The sequence below is a fragment of the Eriocheir sinensis genome, chromosome 46, assembly GCF_024679095.1.
Source record: "Eriocheir sinensis breed Jianghai 21 chromosome 46, ASM2467909v1, whole genome shotgun sequence".
NCBI classification, from domain to species: Eukaryota; Metazoa; Arthropoda; class Malacostraca; order Decapoda; family Varunidae; genus Eriocheir; species Eriocheir sinensis.
In genome coordinates this window covers 1,808,571-1,833,863 of record NC_066554.1, presented here as the reverse complement: position 1 = coordinate 1,833,863, position 25,293 = coordinate 1,808,571, and the positions used below count along the sequence as shown (strand labels likewise).

At 45.4% G+C, this 25,293-nt stretch overlaps 1 protein-coding gene across 9 annotated transcripts in view; it reads left to right on the top strand.

Moving 5' to 3' along the window:
- Positions 1 to 25,293, top strand: part of LOC126980982 (leukocyte elastase inhibitor-like) — a 66,299-nt gene that overhangs the window by 901 nt on the left and 40,105 nt on the right. For 5 of the 9 annotated variants that reach the window (XR_007733692.1, XM_050831514.1, XM_050831517.1 and 2 more), the window contains exons 2-7: positions 16,588 to 16,723; positions 16,938 to 17,120; positions 18,257 to 18,470; positions 18,897 to 19,111; positions 19,709 to 19,894; positions 21,609 to 21,750. Coding sequence is in view for 8 of the 9 variants with exons in the window: in XM_050831514.1 (XP_050687471.1) it covers positions 16,588 to 16,723; positions 16,938 to 17,120; positions 18,257 to 18,470; positions 18,897 to 19,111; positions 19,709 to 19,894; positions 21,609 to 21,750 (1,076 nt within the window). In the remaining variant the exon portion in view is untranslated. Of the gene's footprint in view, positions 1 to 4,573; positions 4,596 to 6,839; positions 7,122 to 16,587; positions 16,724 to 16,937; positions 17,121 to 18,256; positions 18,471 to 18,896; positions 19,112 to 19,708; positions 19,895 to 21,608; positions 21,751 to 25,293 lie in introns of those variants that run through there. The other 4 variants (XM_050831515.1, XM_050831520.1, XM_050831519.1 and 1 more) reach the window with 4 other exon arrangements.

Sequence of the window (25,293 nt, the reverse complement as noted above, 5' to 3'; positions counted from 1 at the left end):
CTCTGTCAATTATTTCCTTACCCTGTCCGCTATTACCTAACCCGGTCAATTGTTAGCTTACCCTGTCAATCATTAGCTTACCCTGCAACTATTAGCTTACATCAAGGTGCTGTAAGACACTAATATTACCTTGTCACAGTTCTCCTCAAGGTCAAGGTCCTGTAAGATGTTAATATTACCTTGACAGTGTTCTCTTCAAGGTCAAGGTGCTGTAAGATGCTAGTATTACCTTGACAGTTCTCTTGAATGTACTGTAGGACACTGATATTACCTTGTCACGGTTCTCCTCAAGGTCAGGGTGTCATAAGACTAATATTACTGGTAATTTTTTTATATATATCTGTTGTAGATCATTTGATTAACCGGACATAAATTTATCTAGTTTTGCACCCATCACAGCAGTTTGGCACTATTTCTGATGTAGTATCTTGTCATACTATTAGTCTTGCTACATAACCAGTTCCTGCAGAAATGGCTAAATGGGTGGCTCAAAGGACAACAAAGCCTGGCTCCTTGGTAGGAGGTGATGTTGGGCCTAAAGGGGATCATAAGGGGCAAAGCTCCTCCTCTTGTTAGAAAGTGATGTAAAGTTTAGCTTGATTGGTGAAGTTTAGTTTGATTGGTGAAGTTTAAATATTTATGATAAATACTTAATACACTTCACAATACAGTCATACCTCAGTTTATGAGCTTAATTTGTTCTGACATTTTACTCACAAACCAAAAAACTCATTAACCAAATGAACACACACTGTAGTCCTGAAAAGACAATGATTCCACACGAGCACAAACGTAAGCGGACATGAGAGCTCAGGTGCTACCCCTGTGAATGTACAATGCGGACTGAGACCCCATGCCCATTGTTTCCTGCTCTGAATGCTCTCGTCTTGCAGCAAACAAAGGGAACCCACTTTCGCATCTTCGACTTGTACAAACAGGATGCTCATACTGAAATGCCAGAATTTTCTCTTTTTTTACAGTCCCACACAACCTCTGTGTGTAAACAAACACACGAGAAATTAATCCAGGCAAGGAAAGGTTTTGCCGGCGCCGGGGATCGAACCCATGACCAGTGAGACGGGAGAACCACTCCTTAACCAGTCGGCCAAAGAAGTACCCCCCTAGCAGAGTGAGTTGTGGGAGGCATGCCCATCAGGCAAATTGCCGCACTACACGGCTCCCCATTCCTATGGAGATTAATTTCTGTGTGTTGAGATTTCCCATTTTCTATGAACTTCGGAGAGCATGGGCCATCACTCTACCTGTTGCCCACTCGGGGTGACACAGCAGAACCACAGGAGAGGATGCCACTGCCTTGCCACCAGTGAAATGTCAGAATCTTCTCTTTTTCTACAGTCCCACATGACCTCTGCATGTAACAAAACACACGAGAAATTAATTCAGACAAGGATAGGTTTTGCCGGCACCGGGGATCAAACCCACAACCAGCAAGACGGGAGAGCCACTCCTTAACCAGTCAGCCAAAGAGGTACCCCCCATGCAGAGTGAGTTATGGGAGGCTCGCCCATCAGGCAAATCGCCGCACTATATTACAACTAGTCACCACTCATAAACCAAGGTATTTTTTGTGATTTTTGTTTTGCTCGTAAATCAAAACACTTGTAAAGTAAGGCACTCGTAAACAGAGGCATTACTGTATATACACTGTTGTCAATGTGGTGGTCGAGGCGGCAGACTAACTCCAAAGGCGGGAGAGCCCACCTTCCTCACCTCATGGTGTTATGGAGGCTTAAGTGCTTATTTTCCTTGTTCCTGTGTATTGAGAGGAAAAAGTTTTTTTTCTGGAGAGATTTAATGTGTTTGCTATTAATTTTTTATTTTTTATGGAAATCAGTATTTTTTGTGAGGGGGGCAAGTGGGAGGGACACTTGGGATACCTGTGATTTCCACAGAGTGGTCATCAGATTAATTAATAATATCAAAACTTACCACATATTAACAGCTTTGCAAGCCATTGAGACAGGTGCAGTTATAGATATTTACCCCGTCTACAGTAGGAGAGCTGGCACTTTACTATAAAAACATCCATCGGTTAAAAACTAATAGTAACTGACAGAGTCCCACAATAACCAGTAAGGTCTTTTTGTTGATAATATCAATAAATGTAATTATGAAGTTTAATGAGCTTAATTATTTTTTAATTCAAAGTAACATGATTAAGTTTAATTTCTTATTAATATGATCCAAATTTGACTAAATATATATAAATAAACAAGTTGGCAGCTTTCATCAGTATTTAATAGACAGGGATACAGCCTGAATAGATTAACCATCCCCCACACCTTACCAAAGATTGCTGGCCTGTGGAATATTGGCCTCTTCACAGTTCACATTCATATCATATCATTTTACTTATTTATTTGATACATAATAATGTCAAATGGACACTGTGGAGGGAGTAGTATGAAAGTTGCCCAAAACAATGAGTGCGACTTGAGGGGGGCCACTAATTTAACATGGAGCTGAGTTTAGCATCAAAAGCTTTCTCTCCAAATACCTACATACATTTCAGTAGGAACATAGATTGAAATATGAGGCATGGAGTTGAGTGTGCTTCAGCCTCACACACATTACATACTCATCAATCAGAGTAACCTAAACAACAAATGGCTATAGTTGGCTGGAGATGCCTATAGCTACCCCCTTAAGACAGGCACTATTGGTTATGCCAGAACAGCAGTAGATGTACCCACCATCATTGACCTTGCCCCTGCCAGGCCTCCTCATCTCTGAGTCCCAATATATCCACCTTCATCCTTCCAAGCTCATTTGATAAATCAGGCAGTTGATGATCCTTGAAAAGGCTCAGGATGTTCCAGATACCCACATTCAAAACCCAGTGAAGGTTTATGCCAGGCCTTATCCTGCAGGTGGCTGCCACATAAGCCTTATCCCAAAAACGAAAAGCAGGGTTGGGGGGCACTTTCCCCCTTCAGGATGCGGGGTTTGCTGTGCACCCATCATAAGGAGCAGGCTCATCTGATATAAATTCATCAAGGAAGCCCACCTCATGGTTGGGCTCCTGCCTCTACCTCTTATCCTGAGGCAGGGTTGATAGTTTTACAGGGAAAAGTTACTGGCCCCACCACTAACAAACTAGATCAGAAACTGTACTCACTCTTGTATGTGGATAGGGTGATTGAATTATTTAAAGAAATCAAATAAGTAGTGGCATTAATAGATTGATCATATATTAGAACAACAAATACTTTGGCACCTTACAATTTCCCTATAGAGCCCCAAGTGATTGCATGTATTGTTTGTTCACTGTCAATAGTGCAAGTTTTAACAGTTTTGCAGAACTTTATTTTCCTCGGCAAAAAGGAGTAGATAAGTTTTCTTTCTGTCTCCATTTTTCACTGTTGCTACTTTTAACGAATTATTCACATTTCATGTTTGCCCAGGAAATTCTCATGGGAAAGCTCTATCTGAGGAACTTTATCAGAAAATTCAGGGTTGGGGCTGATAGTACTTTCTTTACCATACATACATACTATTTTGTAGGTGTAGGAGAACAGCGGGAGGATTTTTTTTATTTTTTTATTTTTTTATTTTTTTTTTTTGTGTGTGTGTGTGTGTGTGCGCACACCTCACCTATTTGTATTTTGATTGTGTAAAGACAAGCTTCATTCTCCCATTTCTATCACATTTTTCCTTATGATTACTAAAATTTGTGTATCGGCAATTTTTTTTCTGTGTGTGTCAGTGTGTGTGTGTGTGTGCTTGACAAAATTTAAGATTACATACATAATGATATGAATGATTTACATGGCTATAAATAGTATGAAAAATGCGTATATAAGGGATTTTTCCAACAAGCATTATCAGAGGTAAAGTGGGTATTGTTCAACGTAAATGGAACGAAACACGTTAGTAGAGAACAAGAGTTGATTATATCCAGCAAACATATGAAGAGGAAAGGCAAATCAAGTAAAACAAAGAAAACAAACATGTATAAATCTGGCAATGTTTTTTTTTTATAGTATCCGTGCACAACCTGTTGACGTGACGTTATTTAGGAAAACTGAGTGGATAGATAAGAACCTTTTTCATGGCAGACTCACCCAATTAAAGCTTTAACTCTACGGAAAAAATGTATCCTCTTTCGCCTGTTTCAAGGTCTGTGAATCTTTGGAGTAACCAAAGTACCCGGTGGTTAATATATAAATATATATATATATATATATATATATATATATATATATATATATATATATATATATATATATATATATATATATATATATATATATATATATATATATATATATATAAAACGACACCACCAACGGGCAGCTCAATGAAGCCTTCCACGCCGTACTTTGGCAATCGTACCTTTGTTTGGTGTTAGCTCATCCCTGACATATAAACAGAGGAAGGTGTTTGGGTGTGCTGTGTGGATGTGTGCTGTGCTGTCGAGGCAGTCCATGTCGATATTGAAAACTTTGAAAGATAGGTTGATGAGAGAGAGAGATAGAGGGGGGGGGGGGGAGGCAGTATAAAGGAAGGTGTGTGTCGGGGATGTGGCAAGGCTCAGCTAAGTTAAAGCCGACTCGTCACATAGCTGTCATGAGGTGAGTTAATTACTTCTGACGTTGACATCCACTGTTACACGCGGTGACGATCCTCGAAAGCCGTCTTACTCTCATGTAATGAATAGCTTTACGGTGTGATATCCCCGAACGTCTATTTACTTGTATATGAAATTAATGATTCCTTGTCTTGACACCTTTTACTTGTTATCACTCCCGTCCCTCTCATACTCAATGATTGGATATTTCTTGTGATTAAGCAGGGGATGCGTTATCAAACCAATTATTTATGTTCCTGAATTTTACCTTACTGTCCGATTTGCCTTATGAGAAACCGATCTCGAAGTCTCATAAAATGAAAAATTAATGGGAAAAAAATGTTACGATTTGGTTGACTAACATTTACATCAGCATGTCTCGGCATACATTTCAGTGATACATACATACAGTAGTTATATCTGTAGTTTAGATCAAGCACAAGTTAAATACCTCTTGGCCGAGCTTTAGTGACTGAGATAGTAATATAATTAGTGATTCATGGAGCTTCCAATTTATTAGTGGACTGAAGGTCAAGGAACGTTTATGACCCCAAAAATCATAATTTACAATGGGGATGAGTTTAAAGGTTACCGCATTTAATATTTTATCGTACCGGCAAACCAATTCCGATGTCATATATATATATATATATATATATAAATATATATATATATATATATATATATATATAAATATATATATATATATATATATATATATATATATATATATATATATATATATATATATATATATATATATATATATATATATATATATATATATATATATATATATAATTTTACAGTTTATTCGTGGACTGAGCGGTGTTTCCAAATCATGGAGGCAGTGAGACTGTAGCTTATCCCATCATGGTGACTGGAAACTTAAGTGTGTGCCAATTACGTATACATACCGGATGTGTAATGATGTAGCAGTAAAGGAAACGGCTCAAGGGCAAAAAAGAAAAAGTAATGAGAAAAAAAGCCCGCTAAACACCGCACCTACAAAGTTTAGAAGAGTGGTCAAAAGGGAGGTCAATTTCGGAAGCAGAGGTGTCAATACTCTCCTCTTGAAAGAGTTCAAGTCGTAGGCAGGGGGAAATTTGGTTTGCAATGTATTACGTTACCACATTATGATAACAGGGTTAACACCTACTTCATTAAATCAAGTAAGTTTTGTTTAGTGCGTAATGCTGCATGTTTGCGTTACGTACCAACCGGATGCCATACTTCCAGTGTGAGGCTTGGTGGTGGGCGTCGCTCGCTAGGCAGGCTATTGAATGGCGGGGATGTAATTACGGCAACACTTGTGAGCCCGGCCAGCAGGTGACGTCCATTTCCTTTTGAACCCTCACATCTGCAAAGGTGACTATAAGCGGCTCAGTCAATAGGTGGGTGATGTGTGAAGGAAATTACGACCGTGAACTTGCAGCAGTGACTAATAGCAACTGACCAAATTTCGTCTTCATTCTTTTCCTCCTTATTAGGTATGTATGCACTGTTTCTTATGGCCCAGACTATTCTTGTATTTTGTTGTTTTCTCCATTCATTCATTCATTCCTATGGTTGTAGAGGGAAGACATTTTTTCCCGTGTTTTCATTGGTCTCAACACAGGCGCGCCATGGTACCGCACCGTAGCTGGACGAGAACCACGTTGACTAGCTTATGAGAAAGATCAGGCGTGCATATTTTTATTATTATTATTGGTTGTCAAGGGAAGACATTTTTTGCCGTGTTTTTCATTAGTCTAATGTTCTAAACACAGGCGCGCCATGGCAACCGCGACGTGACTGGGCGAGAGCCACGTTGACTTGCTTCTGGGAAAGATCAAACATACATTTTATTCTTTTTCATTACCTCCCCGTTCCATGCAGCTCATTTTGGCATTAAACTCTTTCATTCCATTCACAACTATATGTGTGATGCCATTAATACGTCCCATATGAATCACCTTAACTTGTTTATGGGAAAGACCAGGCGTGCATTATATTCTCTTTTTATTACCTCTCCGTTCCATGCAGATCATTTTGACATTAAACTCTTCTTTTCTATACTATTCGCAGCAGTGGGTGATACTACTATTACGTCACGTACGAAAAGAGCTCTTATGCCGTTTCCTGTCGTCAGAGAACGCGTGATGCCTAACCGATTACACCATAAGATGATAAGAACCATTGTCCGACGCATCGATAAGGAATTCAATAATCACGTTGAAACTTTTGCTGGCGTGGCACAACCTCCCCTTGACAACCGGTAACAATGACCAGCAGGTGGGTCAGGGGGCCTCACCCAGCACATTCCTCCACACTGACACAGCATTCAGGGTTGCGGAGAAGCATGAGGAGTACGGCGGTGTGATTATGAGTACGGTTCCTCGAAGATAAATGATGGCAGACGTTGGAAGTAGTGAGATGTGGTAAGCTGGGGAAGGGACCGGTGCCAAGAGTGACGGGATGTTAGGGCGGGGGGACCTCAGCAGGGGCGTGGTGCGCGGCATTGCTGAGAGCGGCAACGTGCGGTGTAAAGGTGCGTGCTGTGTTGTCAAAGTGGTGTACCGGTGCTGTACGTCTTGCCTCCGTTGTCGTCTGGAGCAGTGTTTGTGGCAGGTGACATAGCTGTCCTCGTTAGCCATTTCAGCGTCGGGTCTCGTCGCTGTCACCCGGTGTTTGTTGATAGTCCTTCTCTATGAAAATAATGGCTTTGATAACATGGCGTGGCTGCGCGGCTGCATGTTCACTACAATGACACATTTCTCTAGTAATCATTTGATCTTTATTCATTTAATAATCAGTCATTTCATTCTAGTAATTGGTGGACCCAAATAATGAAAAAATACACTTAAGCGTTGGATAATCGTAAGGAGAACAAATGTAATCACCTGTCCTTATTGTTCCTATGGGAAGCCCCCCCACAGGGAAGATATATCTTAGGGACACTAAAATACAGATAAATATATATTTGTAACCGTCCTACGGGGGCCACCCCCCACAGGGAAGGTATATCTTAGGGACACTAAAATACAGATAAATATATATATTCGTAACCGTCCTACGGGGCCCACCCTTTTGACCCGTCAAAGTTTTCCTGTTTCTGGCTGTTGGTTTATCGCTCTAGCTGCTGGTACTTCTATTACTACTACTAGTACTGCAAGTAATAATAATAATTATAATAATATCAATAATAATAATAATAACTAATAATATTGATAATATTGTTGTACTCCACTTGTCTACCCCTCACACAGGCAGACAGGTGCTCTCCCAATTACTTAAACTGGGCTCGCTATGGAAAACACAGTGCTCCCACGAGGCGGACAGCAGACACAAAGACACTCCGGCGGACACACTCGCACACACCCACAGAGCACACAGCGAGGCACAATTAAATACAGGGCGGACTTTCTTGGGGTTTACTAAGCAATAGGACGTTGTACAATCCTTATAAGTCCAAGGGGGAGGCAGTCAAGGCACAAATCACAGGCGATTAAGTCCTAAGGCACAGAGCACAGGCGAGCGCGTCCTTTGTCTTCTCTCCGTCTCCACTCTTCCTCGCCGCATGGCGTCCCTCTCCAGCCCGCCCCCTCAACGGGGCCGCAGGGAACCCTCATTACGTCACGTGGCGCCAATTACAATTTAAACTAAGCTAAGCCTTGGCGTAACACTACCCCCCCCTTAAGCGCAGGCGACCCGCCTCGCCAACTTAACAAAACAAATAAAACATAACTGGGGAACTAAACAAATCATTCTGTATCAAAATCTGTAAGCCATCCTGGCCTCCTCCTCTCACGTCTTGGTCGTCGCGGTGGAGGTGAGGGCGAGGGAGAGGCAGCGGGCTGGTCCAGGTCACCAGCAGAGCCGGCCTCCAGGTCGGCGTCTCCACCTGCCTCCTCCTCCACATCATCCGCGACCTCGACGTCCACCGGGTCAAGTTCTGCCCGGTCCTCCTCGTCACTACTGGGGTAGTCAGGGTCCTCCTCAGCGCCAGTACCCCAGGAGTAACGGCCCGGCCCATGGTAGCGCCAGAGCCGGTCAACGTGGACGACAGAGGAGCGTTTGCGGCCCCTCCTGATGCGGTAGGTGACAGCGGACAGGACTGCAATCACCGTGTAGGGCCCCTCCCAGGGACTCTGCAGCTTCGGTGATAACCCTTTCTTCCGGCGAGGGTTATGCAGCCACACTCTGTCACCCACCGCATACTTCACGTCCCGCATGCGGCGATCGTAGTAGTCCTTCATCGCCTGGCCTGCCACTCTGGTGATGGACCTCGACCAGGTTCTCCTGCAGCGCGGCAGCGAAGCCAGAGGTGACAGTCGGCAGGCCCACGTCCGGCGGCCGCCCCGTCGCCAGATCCACGGGGAGTCTGAGCTCGCGGCCAAACATAAGACGTGCGGGTGTATAGTCAGTGGCCTCGTGCACAGCGGACCGGTACGCCATCAGCATTGCGGGCAACTTGACGTCCCAGTCCTCCTGGTTTGCCCCGCAATACTTGGCCAACTGCTGTGCGAGTGTCCGGTTGAACCGCTCCACCATCCCGTCCGACTGCGGGTGGAGTGGCGTCGTTCGGGTCTTCCGCACTCCCAGCAAGTCGCAGCACTCACGGAACACACGGGACTCGAACTCACGGCCCTGGTCTGAGTGCAGTTCTGACGGCACACCGAACCGGGTGAAGCACTCGTTTACTAGGACACTCGCCACTGTTTCAGCCTCGTGGTTCGGGAGCGCATACGCCTCAGGCCACTTCGTGAAGTAGTCCATCACGACGCATACGAAACGATTGCCCCGGGGCGTCATGGGCCAGCAATATCTACAGCAACCCGCTCCATTGGCGCCCCACGCTGTACAACTGAAGCGGAGCCCGATTCCGGCGTGTGGGGCCCTTTTTCGCACTACAAACGTCACAGGCCCGACACCACTCGGAAACGTCGTTCCGCATACCGACCCAGTAGAAGCGCTGGCGGAGACGTTTAAGGGTCTTTTTCTCGCCCAAGTGGCCACTAGTAACACCGGCGTGCAACTCCCGTAACACCTCAGCACGCTTTGCACGGGGTACCACCACTACCCAGGCGTCTCTGCCCACTCCGCCTAACACCTCCCAGCGCTTTACTAGCACTCCCCACCGGTCCAACCGCAGCGTCTCCCACCGGTCCAACCGCAGCGTCTCCCACTGGTCGACGAGGCACTTAGTGGCAGGACTCTCCGCCGACACTTCCTCCCACCGGGGTCGCTCCCCGCTGGCCCTGAGCCAACGCACTACAGGAGCAAGAGCGGGGTCTGCGCTCTGTGCCTCACGCCACCGGTCGTTGCCTTCAGTGGCGTTGGCAGGCACTGTTAAGCGTCGGCAAACAGGGTCAGGGTCCCGACGCGCCTGGTGTGAGTAGCTTGCCTCACACGGGCTCTGACTCACGGCGTCAGGTCCTTCAGGGACGGAATGTGAGCTACCTGCCTCACACGGGCGTCGAGTCACAGGGTCTGGGTCCTTGCTAGCACAGTGAGAGCAACCTGCCTCACACGGGCGCCGGCTCAAACTATCGGCGTTGCTGTGCACACGACCCGGGCGGTGAACAATCCGGTAGTTGAACTGCTCGAGCCTTCCCAACCACCTCGCCAGCTGACCCTCCGGCGCCTTCAGTGTTTTCAACCACTGCAGGGCAGCGTGGTCGGTCCGGACGGTGAACTCAGCGCCGTAGAGGTACGGCTGGAAGTGCTCGAGACTTTTTACTACTGCCAGCAGCTCCTTCCTGGTCACGCAGTAGTTGCGTTCAGGCCTACTGAACTTGGCGCTGTAGTAGGCCACCACGTGCTCCCTTCCATCCTTCACCTGCGACAAGACAGCCCCGATGCCCTCCGCACTGGCGTCGGTGTCAAGCAGGTAAGGGAGCTTCGGGTTGGGGTACGGCAGGACCGGCCTCCACTAGGGGCCCTCTTCAGGCCGTCGAACGCAGCCTGGCACGCCTCGTCCCACTCGAAAGGCACTCCTTTACGAGTGAGGCGGTGTAGGGGCGCCGCGATGGTGGCGAAGTCCTGCACGAAGCGACGGTAGTAGGTGCACAGACCCAAGTAGCTCCTGACCTCAGCTACGTTAGTGGGCCGAGGCCAGTCTGCTACTGCTGCCACTTTCTGCGGGTCTGTGCGCACGCCGTCCTTGCTGACGACATGCCCCAGGAACGGCACCTCGTACTGGAAGAGGAGCACTTCTTGGGGCTGAGCTTGAGGTTAGCCTTCCTCAGGCGTTGCAGGACCTCCTCCAGCCTCCCCAGCTCCTCCTCGAAGGTGCCTCCGTAGACGATGACGTCGTCGAGGTAGATGAGGGCCGTCCTCCACTGCAGGCCGTCCAGCACCCGCTCCATCAGACGTTCAAAACAGCCAGGGGCGTTGCAGAGGCCGAAGGGCATGACATTAAACTGCCACAAGCCCTGCCCGAAGGAAAAGGCTGTCTTCGGCTTGTCCTCTTCGGCCATCTCCACCTGGTGGTAGCCCGACTTCAGGTCGAGCGTGGAGAACCACCTCGCCCCTACCAGCGCGTCCAAGGTGTCGTCGATCCTCGGCAGGGGGTAGGAATCCTTCACAGTCACGTCATTCAGTGCCCGGTAGTCCACACTGAATCGTTGTGTGCCGTCCTTCTTATTAACCAGGACTACCGCTGAAGACCACGTACTGTCGGACTTCTCGATCACCCCTGATTTGCCAGGTCGTTGACGGTGCGCTGCATCTCCTCTCGTCGGGCAGGTGCGATACGTCGAGGGGACACTTGATGGGCGCGCTGGTTCCAGTGTTGATGCTGTGTTTCACCAGCGACGTGCGGCCCAAGTCCAAGTCGCCCCGGCTGAACACGTCTAAGTACTGCGTCAAGGTGTGGCGCACCCTCTCCGCCTGCGACTCCGTCAGGTTAGCGGAGCCCCTGAGCGCCAGGTCTTCAAGGAAGTCAGGCAGCACTCCTCCGCAGGCGTAGACGCACTCTTCGACGGCTGTTCAGTTCGCTCCACCTCTTCACATGTGCCTAGTCTGGCACCAGCGGGTAGTCGCCGAGCCTCGTCAGAGAAGTTAGCAACGAGTACTGTCACTAACTCCTCCCCCGCTCCCACGAGGCTCCTCCCGACTGCCACACCGTCAGTCAGGTGCAGGTTTTCTGAGGGTTCTACTATGCCTTCCGCGTCGTGCATCACCCTCGACAGTCGACACTGGACTCGTCGCTCCGTCCTGGGGCAAGGTGCAGTCGCTCGGCCGTCACTACCTCGGCACAACCGACTTCCGGAAGCCAGGGCACCTCTTGTCCGTGCACCCTCATCCGCTTCCGTCCAAAGTCGATACATGCGCCAGTCTGCACCAGGTAGTCAAAACCGAGCAAGCCCTCTTCATCCAGGTCGGCGGCGTACACTGGCAGCCGCTCTTCTGCGCCGCCCACGCCGACACGAGCCACTACAGGCCCCTGGGTGCCACGCAATGCCCCGTCACGCCGCACAATCTCTGCGGGGCGTCTGGGAGCCGCTCAGCGTCCAGCAACTCGGGGCGCACCAGGGTCTTTTCAGCCCCGGTGTCGACTGTCAGGCGGCAAGACTTACCGTCTACGTTGCCTCCACCTGCACCGAACTAGTGGTATGGCGGCATCTTACACAAGTGGGGGCGTGTCGACCTTGGCAGGCTGGGTAGTCGCCCCCTTGTCCAGCCCGCTGCTGTTTCCCGCCTGCGCCACTTGCTTCGGCTTGGGGCAGGCGCTGGAGTGATCAGACTTGCCGCAGTCCTTGCAGCAAGTCTGGAAGTCCCCAGACTTCGGCCGGTCGAGGAACGCGTCCTTCGCCCCTCGGACACCGGTCGCGTCTGTAGCCCTTCTCACCGCAGCCCCAGCAACGGCCACCAAACTCGGGGCTCGTCTCCCTCGACGCCGCCTTACGCTCGAACTTCGCCTTCCGGCCTCGCACGTCGTTCCGAGGCTTGGCGTAGTCAGCGAGGCGGCTTGACGTCTTGAGAAACGCCTCGAACTCCATGGCCCTCGCCAAAGCCACCTGCAGGTCACCAGGGTGGGCTTGCTTTACGTAGATCTGCAGCTGGTGGTCCTGCAGAGCATCTACGAAGGCGTCACGGGCGAGGACGGTCGTCATGTCTTCACCAGCAGCCGGATAAGCCCGCCTCACAAGGGCCTCCACATCTTGCGCCAGTTGTGACAGCGTCTCGCCCTTCTGCCTCGCCCTCTTCTTCAGCTGAGCCCTGTACACCTCAGCCTGGTGACTGTGCCCAAAGCGGCGCTGCAAGGCTTCCGACAGGCTGGTAAAGGAAGCTTGCTTGGTGGCTGGAAGGTGGCTGAGAATCTCGAGTGCCGGGCCCCGCAGCGCCGTTGCCAGCTGCAGCGCCTTTTCTTCCTCAGTCCACCTTGAGCTGTTGCGAGCATGACGAACTGAGCAACGTAGGCCTCCCAAGCTACCTTGCCGTCATACTCAGCCGGCTTACGCCTGCGGTGGTCGTGGGAAGGAAACGAACGAGCAGGGTAGAAGGCAGGCACTCAGGGGCAAGAAAGGAGGCAGGGTAGGGTTTAGGTGAGGAGGCGAGGGTGGCGGGCTGTTTGGCAACAGTGGCGGGGCCGCCGCTCGCCCGCCGCAGCCCACGCCAGCCGCTGAACCCCGACCGTGACCCCGGCCGGACACGCCAGGCCCGGAGGCTCAGAGAATGCACTGCGTGGCCTCAGCGAGGCTTGACACTGCCCCCAATCACAAAGGCTCACTCTGCACTTCCTCTGGGGCAGCACACGGCAGCCTGCCTCGCCTCAAACCTTACCCGCACCTCACCTCTCAGTGCCTCGAGGCCCCTCGGTAGCTGACCCCGGACCTCCTCGCTGGCGTGATCGGATTACTGCCGTGCCTCGTGCCGCACAGAAGCCAAACTTGCTTGTAGTGCCTCCTCAAGCCTGCTGGCCTGTGCCTCAGGCGCTCGGCCTGCTCACGGCCTGCTCCTCAAGCCTGCTGGCCTGTGCCTCAGGCGCTCGGCCTGCTCACGGGCCTGCTCTTCAAGCCTGCTGGCCTGTGCCTCAGCGCCTCGGCCTGCTCACGGGCCTGCTCCTCAAGCCTGCTGGCCTGTGCCTCAGGCGCTCGGCCTGCTCACGGGCCAGCTGGTCTGTGCGTGCGGCCTGCTGTGCCTGCTTTGACCTTGAAGCGTTATTTCTTGCCTCAAGCCAGCCAACATTGAGGCAATTAACTCCAGCTGGCCAGGCTTAGCGTCTTCATCAGCCTCAAGGTCACCACTACCCCACCACTCGCTCCGCCAGCCGCACCGTGCTCGCCGAGCTCCATTGTGCCCGAGGCGTCACTCTTTGTCTGCCCGTCCACTCACAGCACAATTTCCACCCCGCTCCTGACACCACTGTTGTACTCCACTTGTCTACCCCTCACACAGGCAGACAGGTGCTCTCCCAATTACTTAAACTGGGCTCGCTATGGAAAACACAGTGCTCCCACGAGGCGGACAGCAGACACAAAGACACTAAGGCCGTCAAACAATCACACACCCACAGAGCACACAGCGAGGCACAATTAAATACAGGGCGGACTTTCTTGGGGTTTACTAAGCAATAGGACGTTGTACAATCCTTATAAGTCCAAGGGGGAGGCAGTCAAGGCACAAATCACAGGCGATTAAGTCCTAAGGCACAGAGCACAGGCGAGCGCGTCCTTTGTCTTCTCTCCGTCTCCACTCTTCCTCGCCGCATGGCGTCCCTCTCCAGCCCGCCCCCTCAACGGGGCCGCAGGGAACCCTCATTACGTCACGTGGCGCCAATTACAATTTAAACTAAGCTAAGCCTTGGCGTAACAATATAGTATAATGGTAATAATGATAATCATGATAACAATATTAATGATAAGCATAATACATGATAATCCTACATGATTACCAGTGTAAGGAATTGAGATCTCCAGGAAGAGGGCTGGGGGAGATGATTTCTACAGCTGTAATTCCCAATGTAGACAAGTGAATAAGTTTCTCTTAGGGTTGCACCGATTAATCGGTAAGTAATCGGTAATCGGCCTAATCTGCCATTTTGCCGATTAATCGGTAATCGGCCTTTTACCGATTAATCGGGGCCGATTAGTATTTTTTTTTCTCTTTTATAGTACAATGTACATAACATAATATTAATAATGTTAATGTAAGGGTGGTGATGTTACCAAAACTCTGATACCTTTCCACAACATTTATTTCATACAAATCCCTATGCAAATGTATATAAAGTAATTCAAATGAATCAAATTGATATATAAAATTATGATATGAACGGATCGAAGTACCGGTATTTGCTTCAACTTTGAAACTAAAAAAAAAATCAACATATTACTTTTTATTACAACCAAGAAAAATTTTATACCTATTTCAACTTGCCTAGTACAGTAATTAATTGAGTAATATCATTCACCATGCCTGCCGTGCATAAGGAAACAAGTTATTGTAATATAATGAAAAGTATGGAACTAGACAAGTGATTTTTCTCAGTACTTTAAATGCTCACTGAGACACATTGACTGACTGACAGGCAAATGATACTCATTATGATAGCCTGTGGCGTGGGTCTCACGGACTCTCACCGAGTCTCACCGTACTGGTACACGTTCAGATACAGACTTCGTACGGTACGCTTATACCATTTTTAGTTTTCCTAATTGAGGGACATTATTCAACTTTTTCATTACTATAGCTACGCAGTTATTATTTCATATTAATATATAATATTGGGGAGGCGGTGGCTGGAAGGATAGCGAGACGGCCCCGCGTTCAGGAGGACGCGAGTTCAATCCCCGACCGGTGCCACCAAGTTGGGATTTTTCAGCCGACGCCGAGTGGCTTAAAACTACCCACATGCTGTCCAGGAGACCACCGATCAACCCGGACTCTAGATTCTAGGATCAAAGATGAGCTCCGGGAGGGCAGCATGAGCCAATGCAAGATGGCGCTACTATAAACACTCGCCTGCGCCAGAACAGGCTGGGCCGACCGTCAAGACTCACCGGAAAGAATCCTTGAACCGACCATCAGGATCCACCGGGAACAAGCCTACCGGCGCAATAGGCCGCGACGTAAAAAAAAAACTAATAATAAATACTGTAATCATACTGTATTTTGTACTTATAAAAAAAATCAAAATATGCGTGGTTTTAGTTGAGAAGTAGTAAGCAAACACAATGTAACAGACAGTAAATTAGTGGAAGACTTGAGAGATTGATAAACTTTCTGTACACTACCATTTCTAGGAGCATCTAGGTCTAGGATCACCACAAGAACAAGAAAACTGGCATATTCTAACGTATTAAAACCAGGATGTTACCGCAAAGCAAGGCTAAAGTATAAGTAACAAATTACTAGAAGTATTTGCTCTCCATACAGGAGATGACAGTTGGGCAGTAAACAAAGTTGTAAACATGAAGGTTACATTATGTCTTTAACTTTGTGGTACCAGTGTCCAGTAATTAATGAAAATCAATCACATTTACAATTTCTAAATAATCGGCTGATTAATCGGTATCGACCGATTATTGGTTACCGATTAATCGGTAATCGGACAAATTGCTTATCGGTGCAACCCTAGTTTCTCTAAACCACAGTAATAATTAGTTGAAATTATGAAATTATAAGTGATTCATCAGACCAACTTGAATGAACAGTAAGACTGAAAAATTTACCCATGGAGCAAGTGCTTATCAGTGGCACTGATGGCCATTATTAGATGTATGTGTTGTCCCCCTTATCTCTTATCAGCTGTCAAGCTCTCATGGTGGGTGTGGTGACAGGCTCAGGCTGCCTCACACTGTTTTAGGGTCTTCAGAGGCTGGCTTGAAGGTATTAACAGTAAAATACATTGAGACAGAAGCTTTTACCCATCGCTTTTATATTTAATCTAAGTATGTATAATCCTCAAAGGGCACCACACTATTGAGTAGCATTGTGGTTACTTTATAGTGTTACTTATGATAAAATGTCAGACTTTTAAGCATTCAACCCTGACAATACTCTTGCAGGATCTTTGTAGGATTGTTTGTAACTGTAGCAGCCATGCAGCATCCACAGGAGCCATCGTTCCCTCCATATGCAAACCAAGAGGCAGTAAGGGACCTTGCTGCCAGCCAGAATAACTTTACACGGGACCTGTACATGGTGAGTATTGGCCCCTAGTGGTCATGGCTTTGTCTTCCGAGAGTAACTGTAGTGCTATATGTTAAGGGATGTGAAATGAAGTTTTAATATAATTATTAGAGATAAACAAGTAATGAATATAAATTATAATTATACTGCTCAATAACTTTGATATTTCGTGTAGTTTTAAAGTCAGCCATATTCAGATTGTTTGAATTTTATTTTTTCTTGACAGAAACTGGCAGCTGGAGGTTCTGGAAACCTCTTCTTCTCCCCCTTCAGCATCATGACTGCTTTAGGGATGACATATGCTGGAGCTGGAGGCAACACTGAACAAGAAATGCGCTCAGTCATGCATTTGGGGGAAGACAAAGAGGCCAGTCATAGAGCATTTCAGGATGTTGTCTCTGACTTGAAGGTATGTAAATGGTCTCATCAAATTTATACACAAAAGCATTATTGTTTTATTGTATGTACATAATATGCAACATACAAGTATGCTGTACTTTTCTGCATATTCATGGTAACTGTATTATATGGAACCTATGTCCTAAATTTATTTTTTGTGTTATAAGGAAATCCTTAAAAAGGAATGCACTATATTGAGGGTCCATTGTAGGACAACAAAATAGCGTGATATCATATCCCCCGACCCTCCTCCACAGCCTGTTCTGCCAGCCCCCATGCATCACTGTCCTTCCTCACTCACTTGTGCAACCTTATGCATGTTGCTATGCAAAGAGAAGATAAATATATTTTTAATATTTTTACCAGATGATACCCTAAATGTTTATCTCTAAGTTTTCAATACTATAAGCATGAAAAAAGGCCCATTTTTGGTAATTTTTGGCACACCATGCAGTGGGATTGGAAAGGGTACTTGTGCACTCCACATAATGAAGGAAATGATATGTGATAGTAGTAGATGTCTTGTTTATCTCAGTAATAATTACATTATATAGCATTAGAGATAGAAAATGAGGTTTGATTCTATTCATTAATTATTTTAGCTATAAATGCAGTTTTTACAGAATGCCATGTCATTCAAGGAAACGGTTGAGTCTGAAAATTTTGCCCCCTTTCGTTTTTGTCTGATGCCTCTCTTCCTCAGGGAACTTCAGTGAAAGATGTAAATGCAACTGAAAATTATCTGCCTATGCTCTCAGTTCACAATGTCCTTCTGAAGGCCTCTTATATCAGGTTTTATGTTAATCAACTCCTAATTTGTCCTAATTTGCTATTTCTCCTTCTTCTGAAGGGCTCTTACATCAGGTTCTTAATGTCAACTCAGCCCAACACTCTTTTTCACATCTCCAAAATACCAATGGAAGCTTTTGCTTTACAATATAAATTACTTAATAATTAACATTTTTGTTTTCTTCAGAAAAAATTATTGATACTATAATATTTTCCTTTTTCACCTCGTTTCACTAAAAAATATCCAAAGAAGCCTGTTCAGTGGCCTGATTGCTTAATTTCATCTCTATGTTGTATCAGTAGCACAGCTTTGTATGTAAGGCGGATATGTTTGTATCATATTTTTCCTTTGCCTAGGCTGAAGTGGCTGAATACGAGCTTCGCACATCAAACATGGCCTATGTCTCAGGCCACTTGGCAGTGCTGAGTGAGTTTGATAATATTCTGAGGGAAAAGTATCTGAGCTCCTCCAAAACGGTTGATTTTGGCAAGAGTGAGGAAGTCCGGCAAGAGATCAATACAGCGGTTGAAAAGGAGACCAACTCCCGCATTAAGGATCTCATCCCCGCTGGTAAATATCATTACTGTCATCATTATCTTAATCATCATTAGCTTGAACATTCCACCACAGGACATGGACGGCTCCCAAACATTTCCATTAATTTGTCTTGTAACTTTAGTGTTGTTTTAACAATTTAATGTAAACATTCCATATAGGTACTGCTTATTTCAGCACCCTGGTGAATGGCCTTCCCCTGGATCGTTATATACCCCTTACATCCCAGTCTACCGTTTTGGTTCATTTGTTGTCCTCTTTTCCACCTGTATGTCCAGACCATTTTATTTTCCCATTCTTCATGTTTGCTAACATTAACCCGGTAGCAGCGAGGATCATTTTTCTTAACCCTTTCGTTGCTAAACGCTTGCAGCGAGCACTAGCGTAACTTGCCGTTGAAAATGGGATTCTTGGTGAAAATAATAATATTGTAAATTTCAGGTATGCTGAATTCTCTCACAAGGATGGTGCTTGTGAATGCCATCTACTTCAAAGGCTTCTGGGCTAATCAGTTTAAAAAGGAAGCAACAAGGGACGAAGACTTTTGGACCTCAAGCACTGACAGTGTTAAAGTGCCCATGATGCACATGAAGGAGAAATTCCGCCTCTTCCATTTCCGAGACCTTGGAGCCACTGCCCTGGCAATGGATTACAAGGTCAGTGTACTTATTTGGTAGTAATTTCAATATGACTAGGATTATGGCAGGATCTGAGTAATGCAGACACAGGTGAGACCTTGGCCATGATCTGACAAGTGATGATTATGTTCATGTTGGATAATGATTAGAGGCTTTACATGTGGATGTCTGTGAATTATGGTTGGCATTGAAATGTTTCTTGTTTTGAAAAGTTTATTGGTGCTCTGTTTACAGCCAGGCAAAACAAAAACAAAATGCAGTAATCACTTCTGTATCTGAACCCTCCCTGTGAGAACCTCATTACCATCTAAACTTAAAACAAAAAAACGGGTGGGTAAGAGCGAGAATGAGAATCAAGGACCACATTTAGGTGTGAAAAAACCCAGTTTCAGCAGCCTTTTCCTTTTCCTTTCGGGTCATATTGCAATTTCAGTTTTCAATAAAAATATAATTTTTGGGGTCCCTATCACAAACTCGGTGAATCGCAAACTTGAAACTCACAATCTTGGAGACAGTACTGTAATAGTAAAGTGTCTTTAAGTTTGGCATTACTGTAAGATAATAGTACTAAGGTAACAGTAAAGTTCACCTTAACCATGTCATTCCAAATTGCAGGGTTCCAGGCTGAGCATGGTGTTTGTGCTGCCTGATGAACGTGATGGCCTGGCAGGAGTTGAAGCCAAGTTGGCCACAACAGATCTCAGTGAACTTGATAAAAAATTGCGCAAAGCTAAAGTTGAGGTCACTATTCCCAGATTTAAGCTGGAAGAAACACTTGACTTGAGTGACAAGCTCCAAGAGGTAAGTTAGAGCTACTATATAATTAGGACTAAAGACATTAATGATGTGTAGAAATTAAACAAATACAAATTAAGAGCAGTGTGAAAGTAAAAACAGAAGTATGTAAAAGAGAGAGAAAGATTTCCCATTGAAATGGGCCACACTGCACACTCAACAATATCTTGGAAGTATGCAATAACAAGTGAACCATGAGGTCAAGTACCAAAAGTTGAATCAAGAAAAATATTCCAAAAAGTTTCGAATACAGAAAATCCTCTTTAACTTTTCAACAGATGAAGATAACTTAACTGAACTGCCTTTGTACAGAGCAGCTAAAATTGCTTTCATATGTGGATTTTTTTTTTAGCACCTTATTTTTAGGCTCTGTTCATAGTCTTCTTAATTTACATCACTCAGTTGGATTTCTCACTACCTTGAAGCAGTATAAGCATGATGGCTGTGCCTTACTGCCTTGGCTGTGTGAGTACTGAGTGTTAATTGTAGCTTTTTATCAAACAATGTTAGGAGTGAAAATTTGATATCAATAGGAAAAGATTAATAGATAACACATCATCAGTTTACCATCACTGCTCTATTATAATAGGTATAGGGTAAACATTTGCACCAGATGTCTAGCATTTTCTTAACAGAGGCCAAGATCAATGTGGAAATAATAGTATTGGTAAGGTTCTGCAACATCAGGATTTTTCAACACTATTTTTTTCTCACTTTGATGGCAGCGAAGGGAAGGAAAGGCTTGCAATAGTACTGCTCCCACTCTTAACACTCACACATGGTTTTCCATTTCTTATTATTGCGGCAGCTTTCTTGACCCAACTTGATTGATCTTCACTCTTTCCTATCCTTTGTTCTTGTCATGAGTAAAGGTAAAGGTAAAGGTTGGTGCATACATTATAGTATATACATTACATATGATTACAGTGCTCATCAATCCATTGACCCTTTGAACCTGTGGTGGGCAAGGGCACAGGCCAATGTAAAATCCTGGGTTGCCACAGCTTACCTTCCCCAGGTTTACCCAGGTACCCATTTATCAACCAGCCCAAAAGGGTGGATGACCAGTAGGGTGAGCTATACACCAACTACCTGGGCTGGGATTCGAACCTGGGCCCATGGAGTAGCAGCCAGGCATACTGACCACTTGACCACAGAGGCGATATATTGCCATGAGTGCACTTCTTAAATTCTTTATAATTATATAGATTTGCTGAGATGGGCCATGATTAAATAATACCTATAAATATTATTAATGATGTATATAAATGGAGCAAATATTGTTGAAGAGCAACATGAAAGTGAGGAATAAAAGCACCCAACTCAGAGGAGGAGAGATGGCTCATTTATCGGCCACACGGCACGCTCACACATTCTGTATACTTGACCCAAATTAAGTAAGATTTCAGCATTATGACACTGCATCAGGATCAGAGGCAGATTGTTATTTTAAAGAAGGAAAAAGGATTCAGTCTCTCTAGCCAGTCATTCTTCCTCACAAGCATTATCCACTGCAGTTTATCATCCACTCATTGCCTTGCTGTTTTCGTTTTCTTTCCATGCAGTTCTTGAAATAAATTGTTACAATAAAAGCTGCATCAATCTGAGCAATAATTGCAGCCTGGATCACTATTGCTGAAGGAGTATGTTATGGGGTCATCCATGTGACATAATCATTTGTGTAGAAATATATTGCATTTGAACACCTTCCTCTCCACAGATGGGAATGAAAGATCTTTTTGATGAGGAGTCAGCTGACCTTTCTGGAATATCAGGCAAGAAAGACCTGTTTGTCTCCAATGTGGTCCACAAAGCCTTCCTGGAAGTAAATGAGGAAGGCAGTGAAGCTGCTGCAGCAACAGGTATGTTTTTGTTTTCATGTTCTTTTATTTTTCATTCATGCTTGATATATTTCTGTGTTGCTGTATTTTCTTTCAAATGTCTATTATGCATTTGCTTGGAATGTGTACAGTGCACTGATTTGCATGATTACACTTTGCTTCACGCTTACAAGATGACCCAGTTTTTCTGTGCACAGCATGGAGGACTTTCAGGAAATAATAATAGTTATAATGGTATGTTAAGAGTTAGCAGCAGAGTTAGGACTCGTGCAACATGTCCTGCATTCGTTCGGTAATCTAAAACAGTGTACAGTACATGATAACACATTGAAATTGTGCAATAATTTGGTCTATCAACTCGGTGGTTTCAGCACTACATGGCTAAATGGTCAAAATTTTGGCAAGGAAAGACAAAGAATGAAAGAAGTTGGAGTCACAGAGGTGACCTTACTTATCCAAACAAAGAGAAAGGGAGGAAGGAAACTACAGTGCTCCATTATTATTGATGGGGGCTAGGTTCCTGAAATACCAGTCAATACCTAAAACCATCGATACTGATTTTTGTCATGTTATGTAACCTCCTGTTTATTTTTTTCCCATCCCACCAACCACTTATATGTTCTGAGCAACTTAATTGAAATATTTCTTAGATATAAATTCTTTTGGTAATAGAAACAACTTAATACTGAAACAAAAAAACTTTTGTTGAATGAATAAATATGAAAAAAACCTGGTTGATGCGTGGTTCCATCTCAGCCAGACTTAACACGTAATGGCCGCCGCATCGTCATCACCGTCACTTTTAGCTTTCTTCTCTCCACTTGGAAGATCACAAAGGCACTTAGGAGCCATGCCAATGAGTAGGACAAAGGACGATAAAGTAGCTGTGGCTGTGAACATTGTCACAACGACGGACACACGTGGATTGATGCTAGTGCTAGCTTGTCGGGACGCATATTTTTGAAACGTTTAAATATTTTTCTCCTGCGGAGGCTAGCCCCACCCTCTGCAGTGACGTCACGTGCGGCCAACTCCTGATTGGCTGTCCCAAAGTTAGAGTGTTGGTGAATTATGACTACTCACACTTACTACCAGGCTAATAACATACCGTATATCCCGCCGTATAAGATACACTTTTTTTCAAAAAAGAAGATTACAAAATTCACCCTGCATCTTATACCTCGATGGTAAGGTTTTGGTAGGCATAATGGTTATCGTTACTCGTACGAAACCAGCACCCAAAACACCTCCGTCTGACACAATAGTTCCCAGATGTGTCGAGAATGAAATATACAGTATTTTGTGCAGTGTAACGCGTACTTTTTCACCCAGAAAATGCCAAAAAACTCGGCATAGTATACACCGGTGCGGTGGTACAAATTTTGATTGATTTAAACAATGAATAGTGTGATGCAATAGAAAAGGAAAGTGTGAATAAGCAGAAGAGAGGAGGAGGACATGTGAAGCAATAAAAGCATACAGGTTACAAGAAGAAAACACACTACGCGTTGGAGCCAATGCGATGCATGAACACAAAACACAACACTGCCGCGGTGCACCAGTCACCAGTGTGCCAGGTACCTTGGCGATGGTGGTTAAAGCTGCTGTTACATGGGAACAATTTTGGTGGAGCAGGGTGCTGCCCGACATGATTACTCAGCGATCATGGAGCTGACTTGGGCGAATTAGTCTGGAACTATTTTTGCTGTGCAGCGGCCTGGTCAGCTGACGTTCTCTGTGATACATGTTCAAAGGAATGGATATCTGTGGATGACTAAAGTGTATGGTTGACAGAAATTAATCAACATCTATTTATACTTGAAAGTAGGTATTCAGTCCCTGAAAGTCAAGATCAAGACCAAGATTGGCCATCGAATGTAGCATCCCGTGTGATTAGTTCCCTCAGTAGCTCGGTGGAAGTTACCACATGCACAATGTCCAGTGAGTGAATCTACCAACCAATCCTTTTGTTTACCATTTCAAAGTCACAGCTGTTAGGGGTAAGAGCACTGTAATTCTTCAACCAACAGTGGAACGCTTTGAACACAGAGAAGGGCACAAAGCAACATACAGTATCATAGTCATAATTGTAAGTAGGGTGGCCAAATATAATACTGCATATACATACCAGGGTGTTCAGGGAAAATGTTGAGTTTTTTAATTTTTTTTAAATATATCTTGCCAAATTATAGGTGCGTCTTATACTCCGGTGCATCTTATATGGCGGGCAATACGATAAGTAATACTTGGTTAGGTAAAAAGTTGACATTTCAAATATCCTGCCGCAGGTAGAGCAGCTGTTTGTTTACATTGTTCCCATGCTTCCTGCCCTCCCCTACCCCTTGCTGTCCTCACACACTGGCCCTACCCAGCCAGGCTGAAGGATGGCAGGAGGCGAGAAGTGATGGTGGGCTGGCAGTCCACCAACGCTTACCCCTCAATTGCCTGTTGAAACTCAAGCTGTAAATACTATTCACGATACAGGTGACTTTAGTAAAATGTTTTTTAGATCAAATTGGAAAATACATTATAAAAAATAAAGACATGCTTCTCATCCTGTAGAAAAAAATTGTGAAACCATGCTTTTTTTAAATCTCTTTGACCAGTCACCAGCTTTGATGCCTTTTCTTATAGGCAAGCAGTTCCTGATCTTTGGGTGCACAAAATCCTAAGTTGAAATAACTCTTTCAACCCCTGCCGATGATTCGGCAGCCGAAACATGATGTTGTACATCCCTATGAATGAAATTACCTTCATACATTATGTAGCTACACATTCAGTTCATTGGATAAAAAAGATATAAGCTTGGTGCCTCCATGGAGCAGTGGTTTGAGTACCTGGCTAAGACTCCCCGGGCCCGGGCTCGAATCCCTGCCAAGGCAGTCGGCGTGCAGCTCACCCAGCTGTCCACCCTCCCTTTCAGGTTGGTTGATAAATGGATACCTGGGTAAGGTAAATTGTGTCAATCCCAGACTTCACATTGACCCATGTCCCACGGTAATGAGTTCTTATCCACCACAGGCTCAAAAGGCCGATGGTTTGGAGACGATCACCACAGTCTTGCACAGTTATAGCACCTGCACCCAACTTTGCCTTTATATACTTAGTAAAAATATCACGCTGTGCAGTCTGGACCTGGCTTGGCTGTTGGTGTTCATGACAGAGAGTGGGAGCAGCATAAAAGTGAAGGAAGTGTTTGTGTTGAAAAAAGGGGGCAGGAAAATTGATTTCATTGTTGATCACACAAACATTAAGTCACTCAAGTATCATGACTCAGTATTCATGGTAGCTTCAGAACTTTTACATGGCAGCACAGCCTCCCTCAGTGAAGAGAGAGGTGGCTTTGAAGACTGGACGGCCACACTGCGTGTTTGGCTTTATATGGCAAGAAAATTACTAACTGCAAACTCATTAGCTACCATAATAGCCAAGATAATTTTTTGTGGGGATTTTTTATATGGACATCTCTGTGCTTGGGGGAGGATTCAGGCACATACAGAACTCTAAGCTGTGCTGGTATCTGTTAGAGAAAGAGAGTAAGTTTTTATACATTGATTAAGTCTC